The 13,369-nt window shown below is 42.3% G+C and overlaps 1 protein-coding gene across 6 annotated transcripts in view; it reads left to right on the top strand.

Annotated features, from left to right (window-relative positions):
* LOC133486090 (C-terminal-binding protein 2-like) overlaps positions 1 to 13,369 on the top strand; it is a 49,750-nt gene that overhangs the window by 28,277 nt on the left and 8,104 nt on the right. For all 6 annotated transcript variants that reach the window (XM_061790734.1, XM_061790730.1, XM_061790731.1 and 3 more), the window contains one exon: positions 12,785 to 12,939. In XM_061790734.1, coding sequence (XP_061646718.1) covers positions 12,785 to 12,939 — 155 coding nt within the window. The remainder of the gene's footprint in view (positions 1 to 12,784; positions 12,940 to 13,369) is intronic.

The raw sequence follows: 13,369 nt of genomic DNA, 5'->3' as shown, positions 1-13,369 counted from the left end.
AAAGCTTTTAATTTGGAAGGTGTTGCAAAGTTTCTTGTACAAATGGTAAACAATTGTGAAACATCCATCCATCCATTTTCTATAGCGCTTGCCCTCACTAGGGTCACGGGTGAGCTTGAGGCATCCCAGCTTAGTAAAGAAGCAGGGTACACCTTGGATCTGTTGCCAGTCAGTCGCAGGGCAAATACTGTATACACAAACAAACACTCACGCTTACATCTATGGACAATTTCGAGTCTTCAACATGCATGTCGTTGGAATGTGGGAGGAAGCCGGAATGCCCGGAGAAAACCCACGCAAGTACAGGGAGAACATGCAAACGCCACACAGTAATGCCCGAGCTGAGATTCAAACGCAGAACCTCTCGACTGTGAGACAGTCTCGCTAACCACTTGGACACCGTGCTGCCCAATTTGGAAACAAAAAAAATATGGCTGAAAAGGGCTGTAGTATGCAGTAGCTGGACGTGTTACAAAAGCTAAACAAACAATACAACAATGCTTCGCCATTGTAACTGTATTTGAGTTGTGACCGACAAGTGCACACCAAAATTGAACACTTCAGCGTGTCCTCCGTTTTTAGGGTTTTCCCGGATAGTCTTTTAGCAGTACTGATCAAGGCAAGAGAGCGCAGAGAAAATATATGCATGTGAGTGTTATTGTGTGCTCTGTTTGTATGCGTTGCTGCTCGGTGCATTTGAAAGTATCTGTTGTTAGGTTTATAATTACCGTAACATTGAAGCTTATATCCGTTATCCTGTCTATGGCGATTTGTATTATATGATAGCAGTAAGCTATCCAACTTTCATTAGTATAATGTTTGGTTAAAAATGTTGGTTTTTACATATAAAATGTTTCCTTGTCTTTTGTTTTACAGTTTTACAGTCATCTTTAACTGGGAGTGACAAATAAACAGCTTGAAGCAAGCACACGTTGTCTCTTATTTGGAGAACTGCGTGCATGGTCTTCGTTGCCTCAAAGCAATACGATCGTTTCCCAGTTATTGAAGACAAGAGAGTGAAAACAGGCGCTAAGGAATACTTACTGTGTTCTAATAGGTTTAAATGTGTTTAAAGAGGGGTGTGAGGGGTAAAACTCTATATTAAAAAAAATTATGTGGTCTCTGTATCAGAAATTTTCACCTATCGCAGTGGTTCTGGAACGTTTGACAGTAAACAGGTGTTCACTGTGCAGATGTGGGTCTTTCCATGTGTGCATATTTGTCCATAATTCACTATTTAGGCACTCATGAGGGGTGCAATAAGTAACACAGTCCCTCATTTACTGCATATTCATCCACGCACACTCTTGCTAACTTGCTTTCTCACATCCTTTCTGCAGCAAAGTAGTGCAGTTGGCTGACAGACGAAAAACTAGAGTGATGGTGTCACACAGACGAGTAATGAATAAGAGAATGAGAATTTATGTGCTGACATCGACCCCTCCTAACTCCCACCCCCAACTTGAACATCTGTCGTTCCCTTGCAGCTGTGCGATCTCTCTTTCATTCCTTCTTTTTTTCACCGCTGCTCTCGTCTTCTTGTCCCCTTGGACAGAATGGTGTTTGTACTTTAGTCGTTCGATGGGGGGGGCAGATGGGATGATGGATTTTTGGGGTGGGATTATACAGTTGACCTTTCTCTCTGTCTGCTGTTCCCTTGTCATGAATGAGGTCTTGTTTTTCTTAACTACAGGCTAGCTCGGCGTTGGACTCTGGTTGCATGTTGTAACCAAAGATCCACAATGAAACACCTTAGACTCTCCTTTTCAGCTTGTATGAAGCATTACTTGTCGTGCTTGTTTTTTGCGTGCTAAGAGGTGTTCCTAATATTTTACAATGCTGAATTTTTAATCATAAGTGAGCATTAATATCTTAATAAAGGCGCGATCAGTTTACGACAGAGCTGCGTTCCTACTGTGGCGACGTAACCCAATTTTATGAAATTGGAACCAGTGACCAATGCCTATGCAATAGTGAATCAAGCCCAAAATATGACAACAGAGACCCCAGACTGTTGAACAACCGAAGTTGTCCTACAAAGCTTTAACAATTTCTCACCTCATTTCCTAATTGCTTATTGAGTGTTGTTAAAAGGAAAGGTGATGTGCCAGCCTCTTTGTAACTTGTTGCAAGCATCAAATTTAAAATTAGCGAATATTTGCCAACAAAAAAAACTAACATCAGTTTAAACAATAAATATCATGTCTCTGTCATGTATTTAGTTGAATATAGGTTGAAAAGGGATTTGCAAATCATTGTATTTGTATTTTATACAACGTTCCAACTTAATTGGAATTGGAGTTTGTACTGCAGGGGTTGTATTCAATTCCCTGTTAATTTACTGAATGGCGTGCAGCTGGAGGTCTAACATATTAACCTTCATTAGATCAATCCAATTAAAGGTGTCAATCACAGTAGCGTAGTAGTGGTAGTAACCACGTTAATCTGTCACTCACTATTCCCCATTTCTAAAGTCTTTGAATCCAAGGGATTTAAAGGCGTTAGTCTTCATATATCCTACTTGCTCAAGTGTGTGTGTGTGTGTGTGTGTGTGTGTTTGCAAATGTGTATCCTCTTTCGTGTGTTTTCCTGCCTACATCTTTTGGCAAACAACAAGTATTGATGTGACCGTGAATGTCACCGCGAATCCCAAGTGTGGACGAGCTGGACTGGCTTTATGCCCGCCCAGACGTGTCTTGTTAGTTGTGGTAGGAAATAAGACACTGCACCTCTGATTTATCCAGCTTTCAAAACACTTTTTCTCATAAAGAACTCATTGAAAATAGATAGCAGTTTTAGGTTTGCCATTATGGAACCTTTATTACATGTGCGACACCTTTTCAAGTAACATTTTAGCATTCTAAGTACAACGCCTTACCATTGTTAATGGTACAACTTAAAAACGTTAAAACAAGGCGTAATGCAAATGTTGAGATGCCCGTCCCATGGGGGACGTATTAAAGACGTTAACTACTTGAAATAGTAATGCAATAGTAATACACTGTCTTAACCAAGGTAGGTTCCAAATTGTACGTCAGCCTTACTTAAAATTTGGTTCGGCTCAAGATAAAGTTGCAAATTCAGAATTGCTTTGCCCGCTTTGGTGGAGGTCTGACGATGAGGTTTAATTTGCTTTGCTTCTGGTTTACAGTGAAACCCCGCTATTTTGCAGTTCATCATTTTTTATATTGTTTTACAGTATAACGTGCCAATTTAGAGTTGTTGGCCGTCAGTGTTGTACCACGTTGTGTCGCAACATACAGGGCAACTCTGCTGTATGGAGATGCACTGTCAATAAGAGCAAGAAGAAGAGGCAGAGAAGGTCCCCAACTGAGCTCTAGTAATAGTCGTCATCCCTTCACAGCAGGGCGCAATACTGTTGTATGCTCTGTTTGTATGTGTTGATGCTCTGTGTTGGTTTAAAGTAGCAGTTGCTTGAAGATTTTATTTTATATTTTTAACTACCGTAACATCTATGCTAATTTCTGTTAGCCTGTTTATGGCCTTTTGCATTATGTTAGCACTAATGTAGGGGACTTTTTATTGGACAACTTTATGTGGTTGGGTTAAAAATGTTCGTGTTTATATATATATATAGTGTTTAATTATCTTTTATTTTACATTTAACTTTAATTGGGCGTGACAAACAGCTTGAAGAAAACACGCTTTGCCTCTTATTTGGAGGCATTTGCGAGCAAGAGTCGTTTCATTTCCTTCAAGTGATGTTATGATATTCTCCCATTTCTTAACAGCGAGAGAGTGAGCACAGGGGCTAAGAAATACTTTGGTGTGTCTTAATACATTTAAATCTGTTCAAATGCATTTCAAGCGTGTGTTAGGGATAAAACTATAAAAATATGTATTTATATCATATGGCGTCTCTAAATGGCAGGTTTTCACCAGTCACGGGTGAGTCTGGAACGTATCCCCCACGATAAACGGAGTTTCACTGTATTGTACACCCAAGTGTGACTTTCAGTCCACATGTTTGATTCCCCTCTTCCTCAATTCATTGTTGTTGTGGGTGTGCCTTCTCCAGAAGGAACGTTCTTCAGGCTTCTTCTATGGCTAGAATGACGTTATGATTCAGTTATGACTATAGCGCAACCTGTTGTTTTGGTATGCACTTGACACTCTGTGATTATGAGAGGTTTTTCTCAAGGTGCTGTTGGTGTTGAAGGAACATAATGATTTGATGATAAATATATATATATATATACACTTTTTGTTTAATTCTAACCTTGTATGTAGCTTTAATTCTGGATTTTTGTTGAATAACATTGAGAGGCAAAAAAAAAGAGTGATATCACGCCGAACAACTTGAGATTGTGTATACAAAAAGGTCTGGCACTGTTAAAGGACCCTGAAGGCCACATCACCACTAATAAAAATGGGAGGGAGGGAGTTTAAAAAATGGGGGGGAAAGGGAACAAGGAGAGGCGACACTCGCTGCGACTGGTCCTCCTCCAGCATTTTTTTTCCCTCCCTTCTCTTTTATTTGGGCTTTTCTATCCCATCCTCTCCCCCCACACTCCTTTCTCTCGCTCTCTTGCTCTCTCTCTCTTTTGCTCGATCTCTCTCTCTCTCTCTCTCGCTCTGTGGCTGGCAACAAAAGGCTGCCTGGCGTCTGAGTGAAAAGACCAAAAACCTGCCGCCTCCAAGATGGTGGTGGGTGGGTGGGGGGAGTAGAGGGAGGTGCAAGTGAGCTGGAGGAGGCGAGGAAGAGGAAGAAGAGGAGCGGGCAGAGAAGTGCTCGCCGCTGCTGGCTCAAGACAAATAGAAATCCATTTTTTTTTGGGGGGGGGGGGGTTCCCTTTCAGTGGAGATTAAAAGGAGTGCTGTTTTTTTTTTTTTTTTTTTTTTTTTTTTTTTTTTTTTTTTTAAGCCATCCGTTCTCCATCCCTTCCCTTCCTGTCCTCGAGGAAATAAAAGACATGGCTCTTCAGGGGGTGAGGTGACCAAGGAGGAGGACACATTTGGAAACAAGCTGTGGGAACCTGAGAGAGGAAGGAGGAAGAGGAGGAGGAGAAGTGCACCCCAGGGTGAACTGTGAAAGAATCCCCTAAAACGTCCACTTCTTTTTTTTTTTTTTTTTTTTTTTATTATAATTAATACCCTCACCAACACATTTTTGGGACCATGTGCAGCTCCTGATTGAAAGAATGTGGCGACAGCATTTCCCAGGCAAGAAGCACGCCTCTTTTGTGCAAGCGCGTGCATGCGTGGATAAAAATACAAAATCTCGTAGATCCAATGCAGGAGGCGGTGGTGTCTAATGAGCCTCCTTAATGTATTTGCAATGAAATGTGTCATGTGTGTGTCGTGTGTGTGTGTGTGTGTTTGAGAGCGCTGCACTGCTGCAACAAGGAAGGGGAGGGTGGGAGGGAACGGTGATGGTGTTAGTAAAGGTTGTCATGTGTCATCATCTGCAGGCCAGAGACAAATGTGTGTGTGAGTGTGTGTGTGTTAATAAGCATCATCTTGGCGGAAAACTGGGTTTAACATCGTCCCAGCGCGCGTTTGGTTTTGCAAAAACATCAGCAATTACGGCTTATTTCTTTTTAATTGTTGTATTGTTTGATTATTTTAGCTTGGATCCTTTGGCCCTACTAAATGTATGAGCATATATTTTGAAGTTTGTTATGAGCATTTGTGGACCAAATGTTTCTTTTTGGCTCCTTTTACAGGGTGTATAAGGTTTTATTTTATTTTTTATTGAAGTGCTAGTCAGACAGGCTCAAATGCTTTAAAATGATGAATTTTGTGTGTGTGTGTGTGGTTTGTTACCAGAATTTAGGTGTACAGTATGTGTGTGTTCCTTACTTGCACTCAACTGCTCTATATGTGTGTGTTTGTGTGTGTGTCATCTGCACTGAAAGATGGTTTTGTATCTCGCAGCCTCACAAGTGATAGTGTTTGACTCCATTCCTGTGTTTGTTACTGATATCACCTTCCATATCCACCCTCCCCCCCCCCCCCCCCCCTTATTTTTTTTTTCCACCACTGTGCGTCTTGTATTAAGTTTGGAGGAAGGAGGAGGAGGCCAGCGGGAGGACAAACAAGGTCTTTGTGTGTCCACATAGTAGAAGATGAGATAGGCTGCTGGTGTAGACTGGGCGCTGATAGGGTCCAGCTGGGGCAAAGGGAGGTTGGGTGGGGGGTGGGGGCTGCCTCAGAGGAGGCAAGTCTGCCAACAAAAAGATTGCACCCCCTCTCCTCCTCCTCTTTTTTTCGCCCGATGCCAAGGGATCGTAAAAGCCACTCCAGAAAGTAGACAGTGCCAGGAACACAGGCCCCCTATTGTAGCCTGTATGTATGCACAAAAGTGAATGTTTTGTATTGTCGCCAGTGGAAATGACTGGTCAGCGTTGGTTAACATTTGTTTGTGAATGGGTTTGAGTGTGTTTATGAAGCCCTGTATGTAATAGAATCCCCAGTAGTAAATTTACATGACTAATTGTCACAAATGCATGCCGCGCACTGTGTACATAAAAGTGCAACAAAAAATCCTTACACTAATGTAGGCAAATCTCGGAGGGTCTTATTTGTGTCTGTTTGTCTATCTGTTTTTTTTCTTTTTAGCTAGCAAGCTACTTCCTTGTTTATGAAGGACAACGTAAAACAATGGGAATGTCTTTTTTATTATAGTACAGGGAAATTGTTTTATCATGACTCTAATGACAAAAAAGGATAATTGCAAAGCGTTTGTGTTCGTTCATTCGTTTGGTGGTTAGCATAGTATGTCATGGTTTGTGGCGAATTACGGAAAAAAGTAAAAAATAGTAGCGCAAAAATTGCAGAGTGACTTTTTTTTGTTTTTGTCTATGTGTTTATTAGTTGTCAGGCTAATTCCTGGTTCAAGGATGGTGACGTAAAATAGCGTAATTATTGATTGATTTGATTATGCGCCAAGTGGGAACAGTTCTAGCATGCCTAGACAGGCAAAACTAGAGCGAAAATTACAGAGTGATGTATTTCTATGTATTTAATGTATTCTATGTATTGAGTGACGTGTTCATGGAGGATGAGGTAATATAACCAGAATGTACCATTTTTTTATTATGGGACAAGGGGAATGGTTCTGTCATGCGTCATATATTGCAGTGACTTATTTGTGGTTGTCCATTTGTTTGTCAGTTAGTAGGCTAGTTCCTGTTTTTTGGAGGATAATGTCACGCAGCAGGAACGCACCCTTTTTGATCGCGGGCATGGAACAGTTGACTTAAATTTCAAAAGAGCGAAAAAAGACAACAAAAGGGGAAAATGTCTTCTGGACTTACGAGCACAGACTTGAGATACGGGCACTGTATGGTGGCAGTGACTCAACTCACGTCACAATTAGAAATACAATTAGTGAAGAGTTCGTTCTTCAAAAGAGGCTTAAGATGTTTATCGCTTCTCCCAGTTGATGTCTACTGTCAAACTTAACATAAAACCAAGAGAATTCACTTTGTGTATTTCAAACAACCACAGACCTTAGCCTTCCAGTCAGCTAGCTTGATGCTAACGCTAAATAGCATGTGTGTTAAGCAACACGCTTTATCCTCCGCAAAGAATGACTGTTAGTGTCATACTGGTGAGCTGAGAGAGGATTTGAGATATTCATGGATCTGTCTTATATTGCCCCCAATTGGCCAAGGTGGGCACATCAGTTATTTGATATGCTTTATGATACAAGCCAAAATTTGAGTGCCTTGCTCAAAGATGCAAAAGCAGGTCTCAAAACCTTCTGGTCACCAATCCATGTCCTCTAAACCCTTGTATGGGAAGACTTTCATATCACTGCACTTGCCACAAAGAACCCCAACTGTGTTCCAGGCCCTCCGCCCCACCTCGAGCTCCCCCTGCCCTACTCACGCTCTCATTCTCCATCGCTGAGGCCCCCGGCTTGGGAGTTGCTAGGTAACCTGAACCAGCTGTTGGTCCTGAGCCCACTGAGCCGCTCTTGGCTCGAGGTCAAGCGCGGAAAAGTTTTCCTGTGAACCCGACGACCGCCGCCGTGGCCTTGACATCATCGCGCCATGGAAAATCTTCCTCACTTCCTTTTGTTTTTGCACTTTTATTGTTCCACTAATGGAGGGGCCCGGCGCGGGGGCGTCCATGGCGTGCACCGCGCCACGCTGACTACAGCGGGGAGCGTTTCAGCACCTTTCCCACTCCAGTCGTCAATGGGACGCTTGAAACTCGACCAGTGGAAGTGACATCGCCGTTGAGTAGAAAACCACAGCGGGGCATAAACGAGTCCCTAAAGTGAGTCGCTCGTCTGTCGGTGATCTGTCCAGGAGGTCCATTACCAGATATTCAAGATTACATTGTATATTCTGTATAATGTTGGTCACTTCACCTGACTCTGGTGTCTCCCCAAGTGTGGCAGTAAATCTAAGCTAGGATTTCACATTGGAGATCAATGCAGCCATTAATCCGGTGTGAAATACAGAAGAAAGATCTCTTTTGAAGGAATACCAATTGGAACACGGGCTTCCCGAGCAGATAGTAAATTGACTGTTTTACGCTCTGTTTAAGGAGTGCTCTTCCAAACCGGAAAATAAAATGAGATTGTAACCCCTTGAAACAAGAAAATGAAGCCACATTTCCACCAGGCGGCTCAATTCAACAGTAAACCCTTATTTGGATTATGTTCCGAGGTACAATAAAAGGGCAACATTGGCATCCAGCCTTTGGTGTTCTTCCTTTTTTTTGGCACCTGTCTGCTCCTTCCATGATTGTTTCAGGCATGTTTGGCCATCTTCCCATTGCCATTCCTCCAAGAATGTGACCATTTCCTGTCAATAATGACAGGCTTTTACTTTAAAAAGGGTTCTCTTTGACTCAAACTCATGCCATTTTCAAGAAAGGGTTGCGTGTGTGAACAATATTTAACTCAAACAAAACACATTTTCATCCCACAACTTGGCATTATCAAATAGCGGTACGCAAATGTAAGTACTTCAGTCTGACAAAGTAGAATCGTTGCATTCCTAATTGAAGTACATTCGTGTATATTGTATCCATTTGTGACTCCAATGGTACAGGGCCAAAATGTTGGAGGGCGTGGCAATAGAAATGCGAAAGAAAAGCACCAAATCAACAACTGTGCTTGGTGGTACACTGAGGACAGATATATCTTATTCTTCTCTTTTTCCAACCCCCACCCCTGTCCTTGTCTCTTATTAGAATCCCAAAAAGTGTTTTTTCTTTTCTTTTGAGATTGGAACATCTGCAATCCATTTGTGGTCTGGAGATCTCGCTTGCCAGCGCTGGCAAATAGTTTTCATAGCTCCTGGAGAATCATTGAGTTTGCGATTAGTGTTGGCCGGAGGACGCTATCAAGCCTTCGAGCTTGCAGCGGCACATTAAATCCCCGCAGACCTCCAGTGAAGAGGCCGACCTGCTGTCAGATAAAGCGTTATTTACATTCAAGCCAGTTTAAACTGAGGGCTTTTGCGCCTCACTTGTAGACAACGCTGGCTGGCTGTTGGGAAATGATAAAACACTTTTAGTACATTAATGGGGGTTTGGCACAAGCGCTTTGTAATTCCATCCAAAAGATTACCAGCCTTAAATATGCCGCCGTGCAATGTAAACCATCTTCAGTCACGTTGTTACATGTGCTTGCAAATGTTTACTTAAAAGCGAGACGAGACTTTTTCACAGTGTGTCTGATTTGGAGTGGAGAGTTTGGGCTCTGGTTTCGTTTTTCTCGCCATCTGGGTTTGTGGTTTGTTCCTAGGGTGGGGCAGATATGGATTTAATAAACCGACAAAGTGTCATCGTGTGAATCGAGACGACCGTTGCTTTTATGCTAAGCGTCGTTTGAACAGTTGGCATCGGCAAGAGTCATCATAGGAGGGCTCCAAAAATGTAATGATTGCCTCGACATTGCCATTTGCTCTTACACTATATATATTTGCGGTGCTTTTAAAGTTACCCATAATCTTCTGAGTAGAAACAATCTCCCATTGCATAACAGATGTAAAACTTTTCAAGTTCTGCCTGGCCAAAAGCCCGCATTGTTCTTTTCCTCTCATCATCTTGTTTATTGCGGCGACCAATGGAAAATGTAAACATATTTTGTTCGTTCCTTAAAACCTTTTGAAACCTTTTAACTTTGTTGCAGCTTTGTGTCGAAGTGGCGTTGTTTCTCTTATAACACACTCACGTTGCTGTCCCCTGAACCCGACGAGTCACCACGTCGACTGTACCGCTTTGCAGTGACGGTTATTGCGATCGCGTGCTTTGGCACGAACAACGTGGACGCCTCGCTGAAATCATCAGGTGGCGGGTTCGAGCAGCAAACTAGCAGCGTTGCCCCCAAGCTTGCTGAAATATTTGACCGAAAATCAGATTGGTAGCACAGTTACTTGCAAACTATGCAATCCTATGAAATATAAGAAAATGTACGCTAATCTGAAATGCGGCGAGTTGACAACTGAAAATATATAAATGAATGCCATCGATGACCTATAGGCGACTCCACTGTCATCACTTTAGCGTCGACTACAGAAAATCGGAAGTCGTTCAAACCTCTACCTGCTCACAAGTACAGCATATTATCAAATATTTATTTATTTATTTATTTTACCTTCGGGGGGAAAATAATAAAAATATCAAAACACAAATAAAGGCTTTGTCTCTAGTAAACACCTTCTCATATATGCCTGGAACTCTCCCTGCAACTATTTGAGGGGAATATGGTTGTCTATTTATTAGTGGAATGTTCCCACTGGGTTTTTTTGGGGTGATTTCCATTACTTTACCGCCATAAGGTACGCCTGTCTAGTATTCCCACGGAATGTTTTGCAGTTAACCTTCTTGTCTTTCACTGCGCTTTCTATTTTTCACTCATGTTTTGCCAACATTTCCCACGAAGAGCTTCGCGCATTCCAAAGTTGTTGATGCATGCAATTCTCTTAATTGGTTGTAGTTTGCTCCTTACCCGGATTATTTTGATATCCAAGCTATTAAGACGCGCACTAACAGCGCCGTCAAGGGGTTAATTATCTCCAGATTTCATCGTGCGTTTACCGCGGCGGCACGGTCCGCCTTAATGTGCTGGAGATAAGCTTTCAGTCACCAATAATCAACAGTTAGTTCCTAAAGGTTTTTTAGCATACTCACAGCACAACTGCATGTGTGCGCGCATGTATTATGTGTGTGTGTGTGTGGTAGCTCTAGTGAATAATAATGCAAACAGAGCCACGTCTCAAGGTCGTTTGTCACTCATTATTCCTTTTATGATCTTTTTTTTTTTCGTTGTACGTACAGTACTTGTCATCATGATATCCCGCTCAGGCACTTCGATGAAGTAGCGCTTTTATTAGAAGTGCCACGCAGTCATGTTGTTAACGGTCTGTGATGTAAAAACGCGTCGTTAAAAAGAAAAGAAAATCATCTCTTTATCCGCGGAGTTGTAAAGTGAGTCACAAGGCTGCCGTAAAAACATCGTTCGGCGCAGGAGACCGGGAGAGTGATGACAGCAAAGCATCGATATGAAGCAAAACGGGAAGGGAAGCGAGGATGAAGAACATAATTTAAAAAAAAAAAAAAAGTTTTCAGTCGTAGTGTAAACTATTGAGGGCTTTTGGATGTGAATCTGTGAACATTATTGGATCTGTTTCTGTGTTTGTAGCAGTGCTTTATTAGATGTCGACTTGGACCTAAATTGTACGTTTGTACCGCTTTCTTCAGTTTTGATGATCCTATGCCATTTTCTTTCCTCATAATTTCAATGCCGTTCCAACTATAATTTAATACAGCGGATCTAAAATGTTTACACACCGCTGCTCAAATGCCAGGACAAAATCTTCAGGCTTATGCTAGAAGAAAAGCAAAAATTTCAATCAGAGGCACTTTCACAGAAGCTTGGCATTTGGACAGGGGTGTGTAGACTTTTTCATATTCACTGCATAAGCTGATTGCTTTGTTGTATAACTCATGGTTTACATACTATAGTAGTGAATTACACTTGGTGGGAAGAACTGTGGCTATCCATAACAATATTTTTCCAGTGCAATTGAATCTGGAACATTCAATGTCTAGAACAGTGTAAACCTGGAATAACTACAACAAAACATATTATATCGTTTGAGGTTTTTTCATTCATTCGTCATTATACGTAGCTGGCATGGAGAGGAGAAGAAAAAGAGATTAGTAGTAATAAATAAATGATTTTTGGACCAAGTTAGTGAAATTGGACAATTTCCTGTTGTACAGCTAATGATCTGTAACGACACACTGGTTGCGTATGACTGTTATAGAGTCATTAAAGCTGCATATATATATATATATATAAAAAATATATAGGTCACATGATCAAGCGCTCTCGCACTCTCTCTCACGCACACACGCGCTCACATGCTCACACGCCAACAAATTGGCCAATGTATGGTGAAGAAGATTCCCTCCATCGGCGAGGAAGCCACTGAATAAAATTCATGTCGTTATCCTGCCCAAATGTTCCAATCACCATGACAACAGGCAGCGGCAACCAGGGAATAATGTGTGGACACCCAACAGCTTTCCTCGATATTTTTTTTTCATTTTCATTTGATTTTATTTTGGGTTATAAACATGAGCTGACCTGATTGGATGATTGAGGTGGTGGCCTCATAGGATGAAAGGACCTGTTGCTGGGTAACAGAGCAGCTAGAGAAACGGTTTTTTTAGTGTGTGTGTCATACAAGTCCAAGCACGGGAACACTTCCTGTTTTCATTTCCCCTCCTCCTCTTCCTCCTCAGCGTACGAGCGCCTCATATGAATAATTGAACCGGTATGTCTCGGCAGGTATCCGGCCGCAGATCATGAACGGCCCCATGCACCCGCGTCCCCTGGTGGCGCTGCTGGATGGGCGCGACTGCACGGTGGAGATGCCCATCCTCAAGGACCTGGCCACCGTGGCCTTCTGCGACGCGCAGTCCACACAGGAAATACACGAAAAGGTACAATTACACTTAGAGCAAAGTAGGATGTTGCCTCATGTTGTGTTAAGTGGAAAACAAAATGGAGCAATTAAGCTCGCATGTGGGCAAGGAGAACCACACTTGCAAATATGGGCATGCTTGCAGCAGGGCGCTGCCGTCCCGGCGGGCCTTTAAATTTCACACCTCTGTCCCGATATTACAGCATACCCTTACACACAAGCGCTATCCCGCGTTTGTTACACCGCTGATCCTACTTCGGAAGGCGACATATTGGCGGGGCAACTCTGAACGGCCACTCTGTGCCGGACCTGGAAAAAGGAAGTGCAGGCAGTATAAAGGGCGCTAGTAAGAATCATACGGTCTCCCAATGCTTACAGAGTGTTCCCCTGCTATAGCGCTTTTTTAATTCACACCGCTGTTTTTATTTTACAGGATACTGACTTACTGT

Source organism: Phyllopteryx taeniolatus, chromosome 11, assembly GCF_024500385.1.
Source record: "Phyllopteryx taeniolatus isolate TA_2022b chromosome 11, UOR_Ptae_1.2, whole genome shotgun sequence".
NCBI classification, from domain to species: Eukaryota; Metazoa; Chordata; class Actinopteri; order Syngnathiformes; family Syngnathidae; genus Phyllopteryx; species Phyllopteryx taeniolatus.
The sequence above is the reverse complement of the archived record's forward strand: the minus strand, read 5'-3'. Positions and strand labels throughout refer to the sequence as shown.